General features: G+C 51.1%; 1 protein-coding gene across 2 annotated transcripts in view; it reads right to left on the bottom strand.

Moving 5' to 3' along the window:
* Window positions 1-349: 349 nt before the first annotated feature.
* Window positions 350-19,745, bottom strand: part of STK11 (serine/threonine kinase 11) — a 35,114-nt gene continuing 15,718 nt past the window's right edge. The window contains 4 exon segments of one of the 2 annotated variants that reach the window (NM_001045833.1): window positions 350-442; window positions 1,597-1,830; window positions 7,242-7,435; window positions 14,211-14,268. In NM_001045833.1, coding sequence (NP_001039298.1) covers window positions 1,622-1,830; window positions 7,242-7,435; window positions 14,211-14,268 — 461 coding nt within the window. In that variant the 3' untranslated portion in view covers window positions 350-442; window positions 1,597-1,621. 2 annotated transcript variants of the gene reach the window in all.

Here is a 19,745-nt window from a genome sequence, read left to right as displayed (position 1 = left end):
ATATAAACGGAAAAAAAAAACAAAAACAAAAACAAACAACAACAACAACAAAAAAAGAGGAAAATATATAATATATAACAGTAGTCTAAAACATAAAGTGCACGGCAATGGCTTTGCACGACTTCTACACAGCCAGGGCAGGGGGGGGGGAACCCCCCGGCCCCCCTCATCCCACCCTTCCATTGTGAAATTAAAAAGGGAATCAGTGTCTTGATTGGCAAAGAGTGATGGGGAGGAGGGCGGCCCTCCCCCACCCCCCCCAGCCGGGGTCCTCCATCCCCGGTGGGCTGTGGGGGCTCCCCGCAGCGCTGGGCTCCGGGCGCTGTCCGTAGGGAGGGGCTGTGGGGGGCAGGGAGGGTTCCTTGGTGGGGGTCCTCGGGCGGTGGGCTGCGAGCACAGGCTGCCCCCAGGAGACGCTGAGCGGGGGGAGGATGCTGGGACGCTGCGGGAGAATGGGAGAGAGGGGTCAGGATGGCTCAGCGTGCCCCCACGGCCTGCTGAACCCAAAGGGAAAACGCAGCCCCACTGTTGGAGTAGGCACACACCTACACCAACACCCCACAGACCTCATTCACATCCAGGAGCCGCAGCTGCTTTCTGCTCTCAGAGGTTTTATGGCACCGACTGGAGGGCAGCATCTCCACCGGCCTGGGAGTGCCTCCCCCCCCCCCCTATATAAGTAGGAGCCCCAGCCACACTGGGACCCCCCCAGGCAGAGGGCTGAGCCCCGAACAAAGGGCAACGAGCAGCCGGGGGGCAGCCAGCAGCTATGGGGCAGCAGAGCAGCAGCTCCCCGGGGAGCCCCAAGCAGAGGCATCCATCCGCTGGCAGCGCAGTGCCTCCCCACACAGGTGACTCACTCCTATCCATGAATTAAAGATTAAAGCCGAGTGCGGGTCTGACAGCTGCAGGGGGAGGAATGGGCTTTTATTTCTGGCTTTTTTTTCACACCACAAAGCTGGTCGTGATCCAAACAGATAACACAGCCTCAGCCCCACGGAGCGCCGGTGACGAGAGTGAGCGTGAGGCCGGGGGTGGATGAGCACTGAGCGTTGACTCATCGCTGCCTCATTTATGAATGAGGGGTGGGAAGGGAGGGATGGGGCTGCGGAGGGAGCCGGAAGGATGAGGGGGGAGTGGGGAGGGCTCAGCATCCCTGAGCATCAGAGCAAGGTGTGTGTGGGGGGGGGTCTGGGCACAGCCGTGGCCAGCACAGTCCTGCAGCTGCCCCCGGAGCAGGGGAGACCCCTGGAGCCTCCCCAGGAGAGGCCCAGTGCTCTGCTACAGCCTCTGTGCACCACAGCTTTGCTCCCTGCCTGCAGGAGGGTGGCAATGCTGGGAGCAGTGTGGTGGAGAATGGGGGGTCCCGGTGCCAGGAGAGGGGGTGCCACGGCACAGCCACAGCGTGGCTCAGGAGAAGGGGGGCTGACAGCAGCGTGGGGGGCGAGGACAGAGCAGAGCCACGTGCAGGAACACTGCAGGGCCCCCATTGGCACGGGGGGGGGTTCTGCACCTCCCCACACTGCAGAGCACCAGGCAGTGATGCTGGCAGCATAGAGGGGGTTCACCCTCTGATCCCCCCACCCCGACCCATACCTGTGCAGAGCGCGGTGCTCCCGGCTCACTGCTGCTTGCAGGTGGAGAGCTTGCGGATCTTGCTGCTGGCCGAGCAGGCCTTGCGCGAGGGGTTGGAGGAGGCGCTGGCCCGGCGCTCCGCCTTGGATTTGGTGCTCAGCTGTCCCGGCTCCGTCCCGTTCATGCAGATGGCCTTGGGCAGCCCCCGGCCACGGCTCTGCCCGTTCTGCCCTGCCTCCTCCTCAGGCACCTGTCCTGCAAGGGAAGGCAGCGTGAGGCTGTGGCAGCACGGAGCACCGTGGCCACCTTGTGCTCTCCATCACTCAGAACAGAGGAGGAGGAAACCGAAGGCAAAGGGTGAGCAGGTTTCACACTGCTCCACCTGCAGAAGGGCACTGTCCTGCTGCAGGGATCAGGCACAGCCCTGTGCCCTGCAAGGGACACCCAAATGGGGTCGGTTTGCTTCACCCGCCCCAGAGCTGCCCTCTCCATCTGCCCAGCTCAGTGACTCAGCACCAGGGGCACAGAGCCCCCAGGAGAGGTGTCCCTGTGCTGTTGCAGCTGGTGCAGGCTCCAGTCACGTCCCCACACCTGGGGAGTGACAGAGGGTCTCTGCCTGGGGCAGGAGGGGCATCGCCACACTCCCATTGCACTGCAGCCCCCTGGGGCTGATGGAGGGTTCATCAGGTCCCCCTGCTCCCCCACACCGGATCCAGCCACGGCAATTTCCTTCCACCCAGGAACGTCACGCTCCAGGGCCCTTCAGTTATGACTCAGAGGTTTGAGTGGAAGCGAGAGCTGTAAGATGATTATGTATAATTTTCTTTAAAGGATGCTCCATCCTTTCTCCTCCAAGGCCGAGCGCAACATCAGCTCCGTGCGCCACCGCTCACCCCCCGGCATGGGGCAGAGGGGGCACTGGGAGGGGCTGGGGGTGCCCTCTGCCTGCTGTGTGCCCCCAGGCTCTGCTCCTTCCTGCTCCCCATAGGGCAGCGCATCCTCCTCCTCTGTGGGTGGAAGTCATGCAGAAACAAGAGGGGCCAACACGGAGGTCTCTTGGTTCAGAGTCGTCTTCAGCACCCACCGCAGCCCCAGAAAGCTGTAGGGATCCAAAGCCCCAGCCCAGCACCCACGAGAAGCAGTGCTGGCACAGCCCCACAGTGCCAGGTGGGGGTTGGGTGCCACAGCAGAGACCCCAGCAGCCACCCGCAGAGCACAGCCGAGCACTTCTCCTTCCCCTCCCTTGGCCGGGCTCTGACCAAAGCAATGAACGTTTCTGACTGGGGGGGGGGGGGGGAAACATCCCAACAGTTCATTTCTCTTTTGTGCGCCTATCCCTTCCTCCCGGCGAAAAGAACAATCCCAGGAGGCTGTGATGGATGCTGAGGAGGGAGGGCGAGCTGCAGGCTAATTTTACCTCCTTCACCACTGACAGTTGCTGACGTTCAAATTAATGAAAATAACAATTCAGCATAGGATGAAATCTTGGCAACTGCCTGCCCCCGCGGAAGCCGTGGCCAGCGCTGCGTGCGTGAGCAGCCACATCCTACCGACCATCATCAGCCCAGGGCTAAAAATAAGAGGAGAGGAGGGCCGAGAGGTGGTGAGCACGCGCATCCCTGCTGCCTCTCACAGCTCTTAATGGCTCCGTCCTGCTCATTCAGGCACAGAAAAGGTTCCAAAATAAAACCGCGGAGAGCTTTTTGAATCACCGCGTTTGTCAGACGCACACGCAGGGATGCGCCGTGAGAAACGCACCTCCCCAACACCAGGGTTTGTTTTCCAGCCTCAGAGCCACTGCTGTGGGAGGGGGCACAAAGCTCAGACCCCCACACAGCTGCCACGGGGGGAGCGGAGCGGAGCAGAGCACCTGAACACAAACACAGCACAGCAGCAGCCAGTCGCTCCCAGCCCTGCTAAGCAGCTCCATGGGGAGGCACTCACTGCTCTCCCCTCTGCTGAGATGTTTAACACCAATTGAACCAGGGGCACGGAATGTTTAAGGCTCTGCAGAGCCGCATAAATCTTTAAAGAGCCCTTTAAGAACAACAGACGTGTCCTCAGAGCCCCTTCTTCCTCTGAACGTAAGATTTAATGAGGTTTCCTCCTCCCCTCCCCACCTGAACACCCACTCCTGTGAGTCAGGCGTGCTCCTGTGCTGCCTGCCCAGCAGAACAACTGAACTCACCCATCACTTACAAGGGGGTTGGCTTCTTTATTTTTACTTTAATACAGCGTCACCGTTAGAAATGTGACACTGGGATAGAGCTGAGCAACGTCAAAGGATCCTGGGAGAAGCCTTGGGAAGGACTACTGACAAGGTATCCTCTGTGCCAGCTGCCCCTGCTGTACGAACCGCACAGAGCATCCTGCTGGGCTCCTCCTCACCCCACTGCTCCCACAGGCAGCCTACACCAGCCCCATTATCCTTTTGTGGTGTTTTGGCCAAGATCCCTTTAAAAAAAATGCTGCTAAGCAGCTCTGCAAGCGGCCTTAGGTGACTCTTCTGCAGGAGAAGGCTGCATCCCATGCTCAAACACTGCCCGTGGTTGGGAACACGAATTCACACGTGTTCACGCTGCCAAAGACCCCATGTGACAGCTGCTCAGAGAGCAGCACCGCAGCATACAGCCCGGAGAAACCCTCCTCCTGCTGCATTGGGATCCCCGGGGCTGCAGCCAGACTGCAGGGCTTGCTGTCCCCCAGGAGCCCACCTGTCAGGGAGCATCCAGCTCAGTCCACGATCGCTATGAGAGCGGAACGTGCAAGTGCTGGATGAGGGCCTGGAGACTGGCTGGTGGAGGATGCTCGCTTTCACTGCCTCCCAGTGCAGAACAGCTCTTGAAATAACTGGAAGGCTAAAACCCATCACCGTGCTGCAGTTAAGTGAAACAAAACAGTGTCCAGCCCACCCAGCCACTGTATAATATGGGAAATATCGGTCTATGGGGCCACTACTGAACTGAACAGCAATCTTACCCCTTTGAAACAGCACAAGCTCCATAGAGAACTTCAAACATCTTCCAGTAATTTGCCTGTCATCTTCTGATGTGACAGCCCTTATTTGGGTTTAAATAGCACTGTTTGCATCAGGAGCATGTAACAGATGATGGCTGCTCCAGAGGTGATCTCCCACTGTCAGAAGCACCCAAGTGGGGGAACATCACCCCAGCAGAGCCGTGGGCACCAGGCTCCTGCACAGCAGGTACTGCTGCATGGGGCACAGCCCCGGCTCCCTGAGCAGGAGGAGCAGCAGGGAGGTGGCACATCAACATCAGTGTGCAATGCCCAGCTGCAGGGCTGTGGGGCAGAGACACTCAGCAGCAACCAGAACACTCAGATCTGTCCTGAGCTTGCGGACCGTACAATCACTCTAATTTTCCAAGTCTTCCTAAGTTTTCACTTTTTAATCACAACGAAGAGTACAAACCAAGCAGCAACACAAGCTACTGGAGAAGTTAAAGAGAAACCAAATGCTTCAGCTAGAGTGAGAAGAGGCAGGATTCCATGGGCAGGTCAGCAGGAGCAGCCTGGGGTGCACAGGCAGAGTAGCTGCCTTTAACGTAGGTCACGTAGAGTTTTCCTTCTCAGCTATCCTTTGGTTAAAGGCACCAGCCATTAGCTCAGGTCACTGGGAGCCTGAGAGGGCAGTGCTCCGGGGCCTAGGCTAACCTTCACTCCTCTTCTATGCCTTTTTCCAATGGGAGCACAGCTTCCTCCTGCACACAGCTTGTCAGGGCTTCCCAGCGCTCCGCTCTCTCCTCTACGCCCTGCCTCAGCTTCCTCCTCTGCAGCTGGGAATGCACAGGGAAGCAACAGGGCACTGTTAGAGACATGCACAAGCTTATTTCTCTATGCTGATGCCAAAGAAGCAGTAACAGACTATCCTGTGGGCCCTTGGCTTTGGCTGCAAGCTGCAACAGATCTGCTCTTGCAGCTTCTCAGCCAGGAAGCCTGGCCCTCCAAGGAAGATTATGGGCAGACCAACCAACTGTACCTTTCTTCCTTTCTGAACCAGCTTCAAGAGGTGGAAAACATCAAGTTTAAAATATAAAATGGGGCTGTGAGTGATACTGGTTACGGTTTTTTCAAGCCCAGGCATTTTTTTTTTTTTTACACCTTGAGCATTTGCACATGGGCTGTTGCTGGCAGGAGCCCTCGCAGAGGGAAATGGGTCACCTCTGACAACACAGAGGCACCTGGCAAGTCCTATTCTGTACTTAGCAAGGCCCTAGCAACCAAGTGTGTGCTTCTGAGAGCCTATCATATCTTTAAAAGGATGTCTCCTTCCATAAATTCTCCACTGGGCTAAGGGGGAAGGTCCAGTTCTGGTCACACTCTAGTAGAAAAGTCTGTGGGATGTAAGAGAGCAAAGGACAGAGCTGTGCAGGTCACCCAGCTGGCAGCAGGACATCAGCTCGATTAGAAAAGGTTATAAATTACCCAGCTGTCACCAGTGAATCAGCACTTGGAAACAGATCTGCTTCACTTTGATGTGGCTCCCTTCATCTCGGGAGGCTCCACCTACGACCCACATACGTAGCCATGTGTCTGCACAGCTGAGCAGAGCCCTGCTGGGACTGGGACCCAGGGGTGGCACCCAGCACAGGGCCCAGCAAGCCTGGCTCTAAGCTAAGCTGTCTCAGCTCTTCTCCCCTTGGAAAGCTCTGCCAAGAGGGACAATCTGCGTTCTCTCAAAGTTGTTGCGGGTATTCCCAAAGGAGTTTTGGGTACAATGAGGTTTATTGTTATTCAAGGCCTAACACTTTATTCTTCTGTGCTTGCGCTTCAAAAAGTTTTCACCTAACTAAAAAAACAAGAGAAAAAGCAGGGCCTTCAGGTATGAGACTCCTGCACAGGTAAAATCAGACCTTGAGGCAGAAACTAAAGGAGCATTGTTAGCCTTGAGCTACAGAAACCAGGGCTTTCCCTATGACACGGAAAGCTCAGCCAGATAACTCCTGTCACACCGTCATGAAGTGAATCAGCACCGCTGCTATGAGAGCTGTAAAGCTGAGCAGGCTTTGCCTTCAGTGGTAACACGGAAATGCTTTCAGTCTGCTGCTCACAAGTGCAGAGGGGGCAGAGAAAGAACACTGCTCGATCACCACCAGTCTGTAAAAACCACACGGCTGAATCCACACCCCCTCCCTACTTACTTGGTTGGCTTACCTTAAAACAACAGGAAGTCCCCCATAAAGAAAGGGGCAATTCTGACACTGAGTTACCAAGACTAGAGCAGAAAAAAAAAGGCTCAGCACAAGGCTACAAGCACCCTTCTCTCCCAGATGTGCCATCTATTCTGAACACTGAGTCATTTCAGGGCTGCGCTCCAAAATAACTCAGCGAGTCTAGCAAAGCCAACCAAGAGAATTAAGTGTGCTTGAACAACAGTTCAGCAGGAGCAAGCTATTACTGGATGAAGGAAGGAAATCAGCAGATGGGCAGCACACAGGAAGGGACATCCTGGCTGATCAAATAAAGGACCAAAGCATCCAGAGCATCATGGCTCACTCACTGTGAGTCACTCACATCACTTAATAATCAATACTCTCTTCCACTGCTAAGAGGATGCATTCAGATCCTAAAGCCTTTCCTAAAGAACTTTAAATGGACGAGGGAAGAGTCACTTGTGCCCTTCTCATCCCAGCATCATTCTCTCCTACCTGGTACTGTGAAGTCCTGAGTGTAGATGATATCATCTTCAATGTCATACAAGTCATCATCTTCGTCCTCATTGTAGCCATGCAGATCTTCCAGATAAGGCACCGCCGTCATACTTCTCCACTTGTCCTTTGTTTCTGGGCTAGGAGGTATGGGCACCAGAGTCTCTGCCTGAGCATGTTTCTTACGAAACCAACTGCAAAGAGTCCAAGAGGAAAAATTCATCAGGACAGCTTCACTTTTCAGAAGGCAAAAAAAGAAATCCTCAGCAGTATGGGACGATCCCATTCCACCCCAATTCAAAGGTACATGGAGTTTAAAGAGAACTTCCAAGGCACGTCCACAGTTCCCACGTTCAGAACCATCTCCTCAACACAGCCTGGCTTCCTGGTGGGCACTGCCATCAGCCCCCTTCCCCTGCACTGTGGGCTGCATGTCATTTGAGCACTGGGACTCATTCTGCCTGGTCTTGCAGAGCAAGAAAAGAAACAATCTCATTGTATAAACTGCACTCTCATGCTCATCTTGCTAAATGTTATGTGGACACCACTTATCTGCACAAAGGGACACTCAGAGTCTTCCACAGCAGGAGGCAGCCTGGAAAGTCTTAAGATTTTTTTCCCCCTGCTCTTATATCCTACTGTAGGCCACCAAAGTGTGCTGCCTTGGAATCAACTGAAAACACCCCTCAAAAGCAGAGAGAGAGCTAAAAATACCATTTCACTGCCTGTTCACCTCCTGTAGAAGTGGCATTCTAACAAAGTCACTCAGCAAAAGGAAGGAGTTAGGAGATGAATGAAAGCATTAAGTACCGGAACGAATCAAGTGGGACTGAGAGGAGGGATGGACCTTTGCTCAAAGCCCTGCTTCACAGCTGGGACCCTCCAGCATTCCTCTGCAATAAGGCTGGGTTGTGGAGGAAGGCAGCATCTTGCCTTTTGCAGTACCAAAGAGTGAGGCAGTCCCTACTTCAGTAGGTGAAGTTCCAACAGGAAATCTGTTGCGGTTTGTCACTGAGCACGTTGGTGTCATGCACAGAACCACATCTGGCCCTTCCCTGCTCAGACTGCATGGAGGGCTGACCCCCAGTCGTTGGGAGATCAGCACACCCCAGTCAGGCAATGATCCGCTGGTGTTCCTACAGCAGCAGCCTGGTGAAAGCAGCATCTTTTGGGAAGGTGACAGAACGTGCTAAGTTTGACCTCTGGTTCACAGAGCAGCATTACAAGAGTGAAGGAAAGTTCAGGAAGCCAACAGGACCAGCATAACTAGATTTGGGCCAATGGTTTTAGCAAATCCTGTGGCTGGCTTCCTCAGTGATGTGCATGGCACACAATGCTCCTAATTTGATCATTTGATTTCCTTTCCTTGGGAGACTGCTTTCATCGAGGAAGTGACTGCCAAGACAGCACACTCTCCCTGCACTGATCCAGCCTGGCAGGAGCACCCAGCACAGCCATCAGCTATTCCTGCCAGGGGCACTGGAGCTAGAGGGAACCAAACTAAACGCCAGGGACCCGAGGAGAATGGAATAGACAGGAGAAATGAGATCAGAATGACTGCCAAAGGAAGGAATATTTTAAGGGGAAAAAGCCTACAGATCTCCAGCAGCTAGTGTTTTTATTTTGCTGCATTTCAGCTCTGCCTCTTTCTTTCCTTCTGTCCTACTTACCAGAAGAGTAAAAATAGGTTTTTATTAACAGCAGAAACCTGAATCACTGTACTCCAGTCATAATGATCCCATCCTCTGGGAGGTGATTTCAAATACTTGCATATGCATACATGGTAATGAGGCTATAGAGTGAGCAGAGAAATTCATTGAAGTTCTAAGAAAATCAAAGACCTCTTGGAAGGAGCCTCAAGCAATTCTTTATGGAGTAGCAGAGTATTTCCTGGCAAGCAATTTTCCAGCAGGGAAAGAGATGCTGCTCTCTACACCAGCACTAAATGTGATTAGTGAAGATTTGCTTTTCAGCTGAGGAGCACGGGCTCCCAGAAATGCCCTGCTCTGGCTCAAGGTGCTGCTGACCACTGGCTGAGCCACAGAGCAGCTCCACTCCCATCAGTGCTGTGATGTGGATGGAACTGAGCACTCCCTCACTCTGCCTTCACCGACACAAGAGCACAACCTGGGTCAGAGCACTGCTGACAGAGCGCTTATTTCATCATTTATTCCCAAACAATTTTACCAGTGATTTCTGAGTCAATTGCACCAGCACACAAAGCAGCTTACCTGGTGTTATAGCAGGCTACTGTTTTATCAGTTAAGGGAAAATGAGCTTCTGCAGCTCTCAGAAGCACTGCTTGCACAGAGCATCCTCTGGAAGAGGCAGGCTCCTCTGCAGCCTGTGAGGCTGTTTTTAGCCACTCCCAGGCCTTAAAACTGAGCAAAGGGAGCAGCAGCATAGAGATCACCTCTCACTACTCTGCAAGCCTGTTGAGAATGCCTGCAAAGCACAGGCTCTGGATAGCAGCACAGCATTAATTGTGAACCTGCCAGATAAGCAGCAGCATCCAGACAGAGCTGCTATGATCTACAGGGAGCTAAGATAACAAGGGTCAAGGGCTGAATGAAAAAAGGGATCTGGGTCAACCAGTGCTTATTGAGTCTGTCTGCTTTGCAGCTTCCCAGCTCGAATTTTATATCAGAAGTCATCACTCCGCTCTTCTCAAGTTCTGGTATAAGCAAGGTTAAAATAAGAATCAGTAAGCACAGCTGCCTCTTCCAAATACTTACAGCTAATTCACTTCCCATTCTAGGCCACAAATATTTCAGTTTGCTTGTTTTGGATATGGACAGTCTTCTCTGCAAGCAGATGTCGGGCTGCAGATCGCTGTCCTGCCACTGAGGAGCAGCTATGAAAGCTTTGCCACCTCCCATGGTGCTGCTGCCTGAAGGCTCCACGCTTACAGAAAGGTCACCATGAGAAGCAGCCAACTGCACGGCTGGCCCGCTCAGCAGGCACACAGCATGGCCCCCTACAGCCACTGCTCCAACTCCTGGAGCAGAAGGAGGTGCTCTGCTCCTCAGATCAGTTTCATCAAAAAAAAAACCCAAGCAGGTAAGAGAAGCAGCTCTCCCCTTGCTGATGCAAGACCCAAAGGTTACAGTTCAGACTCCTACGGAGAGAGGAGAGGTGTTCTGTGCACAGATGGAGACTCACTTTCCTTTCACGCAGCAAACAGCCACGTTACGAAACCGATCTGCAAAACGTGGGCAGAAGAACCAAAGCCTCCCTCCCTCCCATGTGCCTAACACAGGGAAGTGAGACAGACCCAGGTGCCTTTGAAGGAAAGGAAGAGAGCTCACACTGCCAACACAAGGAAAGATCCCTGCATGACACCACAGTAAAGGGGTGGAAGAGTCCAGCAGTACATACACCACAGTACCGGTTAAGGAAGACCCCTCCAAGTGAGGCACAGAAGCCAAGGAGCACACTCAGCACCTGAGAAGGAACCCAGAGAGACAGAGGAGGTGCCCAGGGCTGCAGTGCACAGGTATGCAGCACAGCCCAGCACCCAGCAGCTTCGTGCTCCCAACCTTTGGGGTGATCTGGAGTCGGGAGCAGCACAGCATGTCAGCAAGCAGTGCTGCTAACAAGAGTTGGAAGTGCCTTCCTTTCCTTGCTACAAACTCCTGCAAACGTATCTATGACTGAACAAATTATGTGTGACACTTCTGGAGAAGGAAGGCAAGATGGTTGCCTTGGAAACAGGGGACAGAGGTAGAATTCTGCATCCACTTCATCACTTTAAGTGCCGTAGCAGGGTCAGTGAATTAGTTACAAACTGCAGTGTACAAGCATTAAGCCCTTCAGCAAAAGCACGAGGTAAAGAGGAGACCATGAATGATCTGCAGGGAGAGGGCTGCTTGCTCCCTGGCTCTCAGCAGCACATCCTCACTGCTCCACACCCCCACTAAGGAGTACACAACAGTCACAGAGGTGAACTAAAAGTGTCAGTTTTCATTGAGCATCATCCTCCCCAGATCCTTCCGGGACGTGCAGGTTTCAAGGCTCGTTCATTGTTATTCAGGGGTCAGCTTCTGGCAGTTCAGAAACTCGGATGACAGGCTGGGAGAGTTCTAATTCATTTCAGTTTACAAATCCTGGGTCTGCACTGCATGCATTGCTTTGAAATGCTTTTCAAACCTTCAAGAAACGGGCTGAGAGAAGTTAGCTCGTTCCTGCTGAATTACAAGAAAATGCTGAAACATGAATTTGATGTGAGAATTCAGCTGCAAAAGTGAGGAGAGGAGGAAGGCAGCTGGCAGATGCAACACTGGGCAGATTCTTCCCACAGAATTCTTCAGACAGGGCTGCCACTGCAGGGGAACAGCATTCAGAATAGCTTTGAGAACAAAGGGAGGAACTGATGTGCTTTGCCCCATCAAGCTGCCTCCAGCATCTACGGTGCTTCACCAAGCAGCACTCAATTCCTGCTCAGTATTCATTCCCCTCATCCACTGATAAAGCCTTGCACCCTCAATGCTGCACCAGAAGAGAGAGGCATCACCATACAGGAGAAACACAGCCATTCATGCAGCTCAAGAGGGTTAAGAGGAGTGCAGAAACCCCAAAATCATTGCTGACCATCACTCCCTCCCTCCACCCCAACCAGACATCTACAAATTCTACAAATCAAGGCACTTTCTACCAAAATCCTTTCCCAAAACCCTCTGACAGTATCTGAATGGCTACCTGCTGTCCTTCTGATTGCTTTGTTCAGTTTTAAATAAAGCAGGGTCTGGTTAAGAGTAAGGGCAAAGCTTGCTTCTATTTAAAGACAAAAGGAGAGAACTGAGCTCCGGATTCTTTAACACAGTGCTGCCCCACAGAAAGGAGATGGGCAGCCACATCCCAGGGCTGCAGGCTCTGCTGTGCGTGATGTAATTATTAGGATGCCACAGCAGGAGGAAGGAGGCAATTACTAATAGGGGAGAAAAGCCTGTTAAGAAGCACTGGCTAAGCTCACAGAAAACTAATAAGAGACTAAACCTTGGAAATGCTCCTGTGTTCACAGGTACAGTCTCTCTTCAGCCTCTATCGGTGCTATGAGATTAAAGCCTCACCAGCAGCAGCTGTGCCCAATTAGAGGGCAGGCTGTGCCCACACAGCACAGAGATGCTGCTGCCCCCCATGCCAGGAGCATGCTCTACTTCCTCCTGCTTGCTACCTCCAGGCAGGGTCTCTAGAGAAACCTCTTGGCTTCAAAGCTGATGCAAAAGCTCCCTGCTAAAACCAGGTACATAAGGAGCTGGGTAAGTAGCTCAAATCCTGGCAGACAGTGACACATGAGAACCACCTACACTGTCCCAAGCTTAAGGCCAGCTCAGTGCAACACCTGGGCCCACAGCATTGCTAAGGAACAAGTGCTTTTGGCATTTCAGTGTTTTCACTGAAATACCTGCTAATCTGCTCCACAGAGTTAATTCCTGCCCTGCTTTCTCACTGTGCTTACTGACAAGGCATCAGTTGGACCTCGTGGTAGCTGCTCACCACTCAACATCACTGCAATGAGCAGAACTACTTCATTACAAAGCATCACAAAGGGATACAGTGCTTTGCTGTCTAGCTTGAAGCTATATAGCCCTCAGAGGAAGATGGGAGAAGGACTGTCACTAACAGCAAGAGCTATTGTTTCCAAGATCAGCTCTATACAGTGTTTTAAATGCTGTGCAGCATTTAAGAGGCCAGCCCCAAGCAGTGCCTTTTGTAGCCCACTATTTTACTGGGAAGCATGTGCATGGGGAAAGGCACTCTTGAAAAGCAAATGACTGCTCCTATAATCTCCCAGACCCAGTGAAACAACCAATGCACAGCACTTGGTGACTATTAGAAGACTCTGCCTGACTGCTTAATTAATTACACAGGCAGCTACATGAGACTTGCCCGCCCCCCAGCCCCTTTGATCTTTGCAGGGGCAGTTGCAGCTGCTCCTCTGCACAACACCAGTGCAGTTCAAGCCTGTCTGCTTCTGTTCTACGGCTCCTGCAGACGCCTCCCGTGCCAGAACATCTACCAGGGATGGTCATCTGACAGTACACTGCTGCCCACTGCCACTTTTTTTTTCCCCTCTCAGAGAAACAAACAAATGAAAAATAAGAATAGTGCTCTTCCTGCCAGCAGGCAGCACAAAGCAGGCCCATTGCCTTACAGGATCAGAGCCTTGTTTTTACAAGGCTCCCAAAAGCTTTCTGGGCAAGCTCGTAGGCAGGACCTCTGCTGAGCATCTGCGGTCCAGCAGGCAGCTCTGCATGTCCTCAGAAGCACTTCCTATTCAAACAGGAGATAAGCTAATGCAGCCTCCGCGCTGAAGCATCCTTATGATGCTTTTTTGTTCTTGTACTTTTATCCGCCCAGGAAATCTCTGCTCAGAGGCAGCATGTTCAAACAGATCCTTTAAAAAAGGGGGAAAAAAAAAACCTCAGAGATAACGACCTCTCCCCCCACCCCCCCCCCCAGACAAAGGCAAGGATAAAGCAGAGGATATGGGGGAAGGAGGAGGATGACATAAAAGAGAAGAAAAAAATCAAATCCCATTGTCCTGGAACATACTGATTCCATATGGAGCAAATACCAAGGGATATTTCTGTCATCAGACTGTCCAGAAAATCAACGCATTACTGAAACCAGCTTCAGGGAACCCCTGCTCCATCAGTGCTAGCTGGCCTCTGAAACAAATTACCCAGAACCCTTAATTATCAAGAACCAGTCACACTAGGAACATATTTTCAACACATCCATTATTTACTGGTTAGCAATTCAAATGCTTTAACCGGATGCTCTAATAGGAGGGGAAAAAAAAGCCAAGTGGATGTTGCCAGAGCTCCAGCAGAGCTGGAGGAAGGTTATCTAGTGACTTCCATGTGTCTGCTGTCAAAAGGAAAAATGAGTTGAGAGCAATAGCACAGGTACATTAGCATAAGAAGCAGAAAGAGAATGACTAATAGGAAGAAGCTGAACACTCACTTGTGCTGCCTTATCTGCTGTATTGAAAATCTCTTGGCTGGGTCGTATTCAAGCATCCCTGAAAAGAAGGAGAAAAAGTCCAGGTGTGATCACAGAGGCTCTCAGCCAAGCTGAAGACGAGAAGCATGAAGAGCTGCCCTTCCCTCCCACCACCCTGCCCCTGTGCCTGGCCCTCCTGGCAGCTTCAGGCAGTTTTACCTGCAGAAAAGTTTGTTGTATCAGCCCCAGAGAGCTCAGCACAAACCCCAACCCCAGTGCTGACTCCTGATCCACCTGCAAGGTGGATACAACCCTTCCCTCCTTCACCCTGCAGGGACAGATGGTACAGCCCCAGATCACAAGCCCAAACGTGTCTCCAGGCAAGGAGCAGCAAGACTTTGCATTTCACAGGTAACACTAGTGAACTTTGTCTGTGGAGGAGCCCAGGCCTCAGGCACGACACATCCATCTGCTCAGCATCCCAGAAACTCTACAGTCCAGTGATATTCTGTTCTGGAAGTACAGCTGGGGAGAACTGACACAAACGATCCCACTGCCCATCCCCTCATCCATCCTTCTGCCTGAGCCAGTTTTGATTTCTGGCACCTGCTGCTAGGATCACTGGGCTTAGGGTGAGGAGAGGGGAACGTGGAGAAAATAGCTCATATGTATTCTCCCTGGAAAAGAAGGAGGTGGATTCCTTAAAAAGCAGACTCATGAGATGCCCACTCTGCTCCGTGATCTCGAAAAAGCTTCACAACTCCACAGAAGTGAGATAGGAAAATTTGCTGTATTTTTCAGCCTGTTCAATGGGACCTAACGAGCATCATCCAGCAGAATCCCAAATCCCTCCAACTGAGCTTCCAAGAATATATTCATCTAACGGGAGTTACACTCATTGCTCTACATTGCAAGCAGCTTTGTTCCTGCTGGATAAAAGCCTCTCGCTGTTCTTGAAGCGCCAGCAATGGTGAGCACAAGGAGCAGGGCTTTGGGAAGAGGGGAGAGAACAGGAGCCTGCAGCAAGCTGAGTGGAACAGAGACCAGGAGTAGAACAGACCTCTCAACAGGAGAGACAGAGGATGGGGCAGCCTACTGGGGAGGGCCACTGTGAGGTCACAGTGGACACACAGGGACAGGAGGTATCTTCAGATGAGCACTTGGGAACAGAGGGCTAGAATGAGAAGCTGCCAGGGCCTTGCAGATGAGATTCTGCAGTGCTGCTGAACAAAGGTATTAGAAGAGAGAAATCAATAGCATGTGATCAGAGCTGATTAGCAATACCTTCCTCATCAGTTCAGCCTGCATCACACTACTAACAGCAACCACCCAGGGATGACTGCAATAACACAGAACAACCAAAACCAAACCAAAAAACAGGAAGCCACCACTATGAATACCTACATTTCTGCAAGGCTTGCACACTCCAAACAAGTGCATGCTTAAGGAAACAAGCTTTCGATAGCTATTTTTTTCCTTACAGTGAGACCTTTTTCCCCCCTAGGAGATAAAGAGTTTTCTTCAGATCAGTTTTAGCCTTTATCCCCACATGCCAACAAGGATGCAGAACTCCACCACCTGCTCCTAAAAGCCCTGAGCTGAGTCTCAATCCCAAACCTGACAGCAGGTTCCTTACACGGTGCTCTTGGAGCAGCCACTTCTGGAGACAACATGAGAAGGTTGGGAAAACACATTGTGAAAGCCTGGACCACTGCATCATACCAAACCAAAGGGATTTTAGAAAACTCACAGTTGGGAAGCCAGCCCACTGCTATGTCTGCTTGCCTAAGAGGTATTCAAGACTAGAGAACACGGCAAGAAAAGGTACAGTGTGAAAGGACTGATGTTTTTCTCCCCTCAAAAACCAACATGCTGTTTCCCACAGCGATCTGAAAAGGTTCATCAGTGCTGATGACAGCCGGAATACCTTTAAGCAGATGGCATCACTACTGATCCACATGATATCACTGTGATGGAAGTTAAGAAAAACCAACCATGGGAAAACTTGTCGGGTGCACCACAAGCATCTGGCTACCTGAACTCAAGGCACCAGAGCCTTCAGCATTCAAGGCTTTAGGCAGAGCTTAGCAGAAATGCTCTCTTGCCTTGCTGAGACCACAAAATCCACCACATGGCTACGTCACACAGCTGAGCTGACGGGAGCTACAGCAACAGCTCCTTGCTCAAGAACCCTCAGCCTTGAGAGCACTTCCTTACATGGGGTATTCTCTCCCATAAGCAGAACAAAGCCTTGCAAACAAGCAACGAGCAGACCAGGCTGGACCAGAACTGGGAGCACTTGGCAGGAGGCGACTGGTGACAGTGTCAGAAGCTGTACAGCTCAGTTATGTCTGCTGTGAGGACCACCACCAAAAGTATATTTTGAGGTGGACTTAAGGAAAGAGCGAGAGGCAGGGAAGAGACATTTGAACCCCCTACAGCAGAGAAAGGACTGATCATGAATCTTCTTAGCCTGCAAAGGGCTGAAACACTCATAATACAACAGCAATGCGGTTCCATAGGGCTAATTCCAAGTTGTTTCCTCTGCTAAGCCATCATTAGTACCACAACACTTGAGAAACTCCTCCAGTCCCAGTTGAAGTGAGGCTGGAAGGGACCCCAGGGATCACCCACTGCACCCTCCTGCTCATTGCAGGCCCCACCTGAGCACATCATCCAGGACTGCATCCAGTGGGGCTTCTAGTTTCTTCCTCTAAGGATGTCAGCCCCACAGCCCCACCAAACAACCTGCTCCAGCACTCAACCACCCTCACAGTAAAGGGGTTCTCACATTCAGGTGGGATTTCCCCTCTTTGTTTTTCAATTTCTTTCTTTCCTTGCAAAGTGAGGAAAGTGTTTCAAAAACAACAACTCCTTTTAAACTAAATGGCCTACCAATAAGATTATTAGACAGTAATTTGACAATAACTTTACAGCTGAGCTCCCAAAGGTTTTTATGTGTCTAGGGGACACTACAGCTGGTACTGGCAAGCTTATCTTATCAATGTAACCAGGTCAGGACTGCTCCCCTACACTGACTGCTAAGACCATATTTCAGGAAGGTGTTTTTGGAATCCAGTTTATCAAGTCTGGGATAAAATCCTGCACACTGCAGCAGATACAGCTACAAATTCTTCATAGAAACATCGTATACAGTGGAAGTACCCCAAGGCTCTTCTGCTTTCAGTCTGTGCACTCTGAAGAATGATTACAGCAGCTGGAACAGCCTTGCAAGCAGCTTGCTTTGGATGAAGAAATTGTGTGTTCTTGCAAATAAAGAACAACAAGGCTAAGAGAAATGCAATGCACTGATTAGGTGGAACTGGTGCAAGGATAAGGTTCTAGAGGAAGTTATTAACAGGGGTCCGGCAGCACCAGTCACAAACTGCTATGGCGTAGAGCTGTATTGTTCTCTTACAATCAATGAAAAAGGCATAAATAAGGTAAACAAGCAACAAGAAAGCCTCCTTTAAGGAAAAGGACTGTATTTGGGGCAATGTTAGAAAGAAAATAGAACATCCAATCATCGAAAACGCACACTGATGTGCTCAGCTGTGACTCACTTGCGGCAGGCCTGCGGCCGAAGTCCTGCGATTTCATCACGACAAAACATCATGTCCTGCTCAGCAGGCAGATCATCACCAGCGTCTGCCCACAGTAACCACACACACGCTCTACCATTTACGGTAAAGATCTCCATGCAGATTATCTGTGTGTGGAGGAGAGAGACTGCAATGGGGAGAATCTTCGGGAAGATGCCTGGCTCATAAGCCTCAACCCCATGGGATTCCAGCAGGACCCGCTGTGCCCATACATGGGATGTCATGCTCGTTACAGCAGTCTCAAACCCCTTTCAAACTCTGCCAAGGGGCAGTGTGAACTCCAGAGACCACAATCCTGTTTGAGCTCCTTGTCACAGACCGCAGCTCACACATCTGATAATCCTGGACAAGGATGGCGTTCCGTTGTGTAGAACGGCTGCTTAAAAAGCAGGCAGCACAACCTGAAGGACGTTCATTCAGAGGCAGGGAGAAATCTTCCAGCTCGAGTTTATTGAATTCGACCTGGGTTTTGCATCAGTCTTTAACTCAGCAACCACTTTAAGCCATCAATATAAAGCAGAAAAGCCCAATTTGTGAAGCAAGATGGATTTTCCTCCTCTCCTTCATCCTCTACAGGCACAACCAGGTGTTCTGACCACAAACTCCTCTACAGAGGAACCAACTTTGAAAAACACAGGACACTTAAGGCTGGATGGTTACAGGCCCAGCTCAGAGGATTCCCTGTTACTACCGTATTAAAGCATCCTATTGCCATCAGAGAATGCATCCCTGAAACTTCAGGTCACAGCAGTTGTACAGCAGTAAGAAAACAGAATGCTGAGACACCAACCAACTCATCCCCAGTCACAGAACCAGCCTGCAGCAGAGCCTGGACATAAACCCAGGTATCTAACGCAGAGAGTGCAGTCTCAAAGCTTCAGAGAAAGCAAGATATTAGAAGAAGAGGGGAAAAAGCTCACCCTCTGCATTATTCTTGCTCAGAAGTGAACTGCACAGGAGTCAGTAAGTCACATGCGGATGCTGACAGGAGGACCTTAAGGCTATTTGCAGATGCTTCCATTCTGGCACATCCTTTCTGACTGCAGACACAGAAGGCAGAACAGTACCAACCACTCTCCCATCAGTGAAGAGCACAGCTAAAGCTTTGTTTCTGATTAAGGGACAAGAAGAAGTGCAGCATTCCAACTGGTTGGTTGAAGTACACTGCCACAAGTCAAATACCACAGAAGTTTTAGGTACTTTTTCTGCAAAGTGGAACATAGAAGTGAAAACAAGGGAAAAAAAAATGCTGCTTCAAAAGTGGTCAACTAAAGGACCAGAAAGCCTTCAGAAGTAAATTCAAGCACTTGTTTCACAGGCAAACTGCCACAACGGTCAACATAACTCTTACAGCCAGAGAGGAAACAAGCACTTTGCAGCAGGCTGAATTCTCCTCACATTAAGGACAGAATGAACGCTTGCAGCACCGCAGAGTGCTCTAAAAGTTGTTTAGAAACAACACAAAGGCAAAATATAATCTGCAGTAAGACAGAGCTGAGCTCAGGGCGTCTGTGCTGCTATATGAAAGCAGATTGCCACTGACGCCTAATCTGCAGCCTTGGATTCCATTTCAGCCTGCTGCAGCAGCAGGCACCTACCAGGAAATGCAGATGTTCTAAAGGAAAAGCATGAACCAAATAAAACACCCCAGCTCTGCCACCACAGCTATGCAGTATCAGCCCTGCAAGGCTCAGCCCTGGTGCTCAGTGCCATCAGGCTCTGTTGGGAGCTGGCTGATGTGGTTGCTGAGCCACCCTCCATCATATTGGAAAAGTCATGGCTGTCAGATGAAGTCCCCACAGACTGGGAAAAGGGAAACATCACTCCCATTTACCAGAGAGGGAGGAAGGAGGACCCAGGGAACTCCAGGCTGGTGAGCCTCACCTCTGTGCCTGGGAAGATCATGGAATGGATCCTCATGGAAGACACATTAAGACACGTGTGAGATGTGGAA

Source organism: Gallus gallus, chromosome 28, assembly GCF_016699485.2.
Source record: "Gallus gallus isolate bGalGal1 chromosome 28, bGalGal1.mat.broiler.GRCg7b, whole genome shotgun sequence".
NCBI lineage: Eukaryota > Metazoa > Chordata > Aves > Galliformes > Phasianidae > Gallus > Gallus gallus.
Note: the sequence above shows the minus strand (reverse complement) of the source record. Positions and strands in the feature narration are given on the sequence as shown.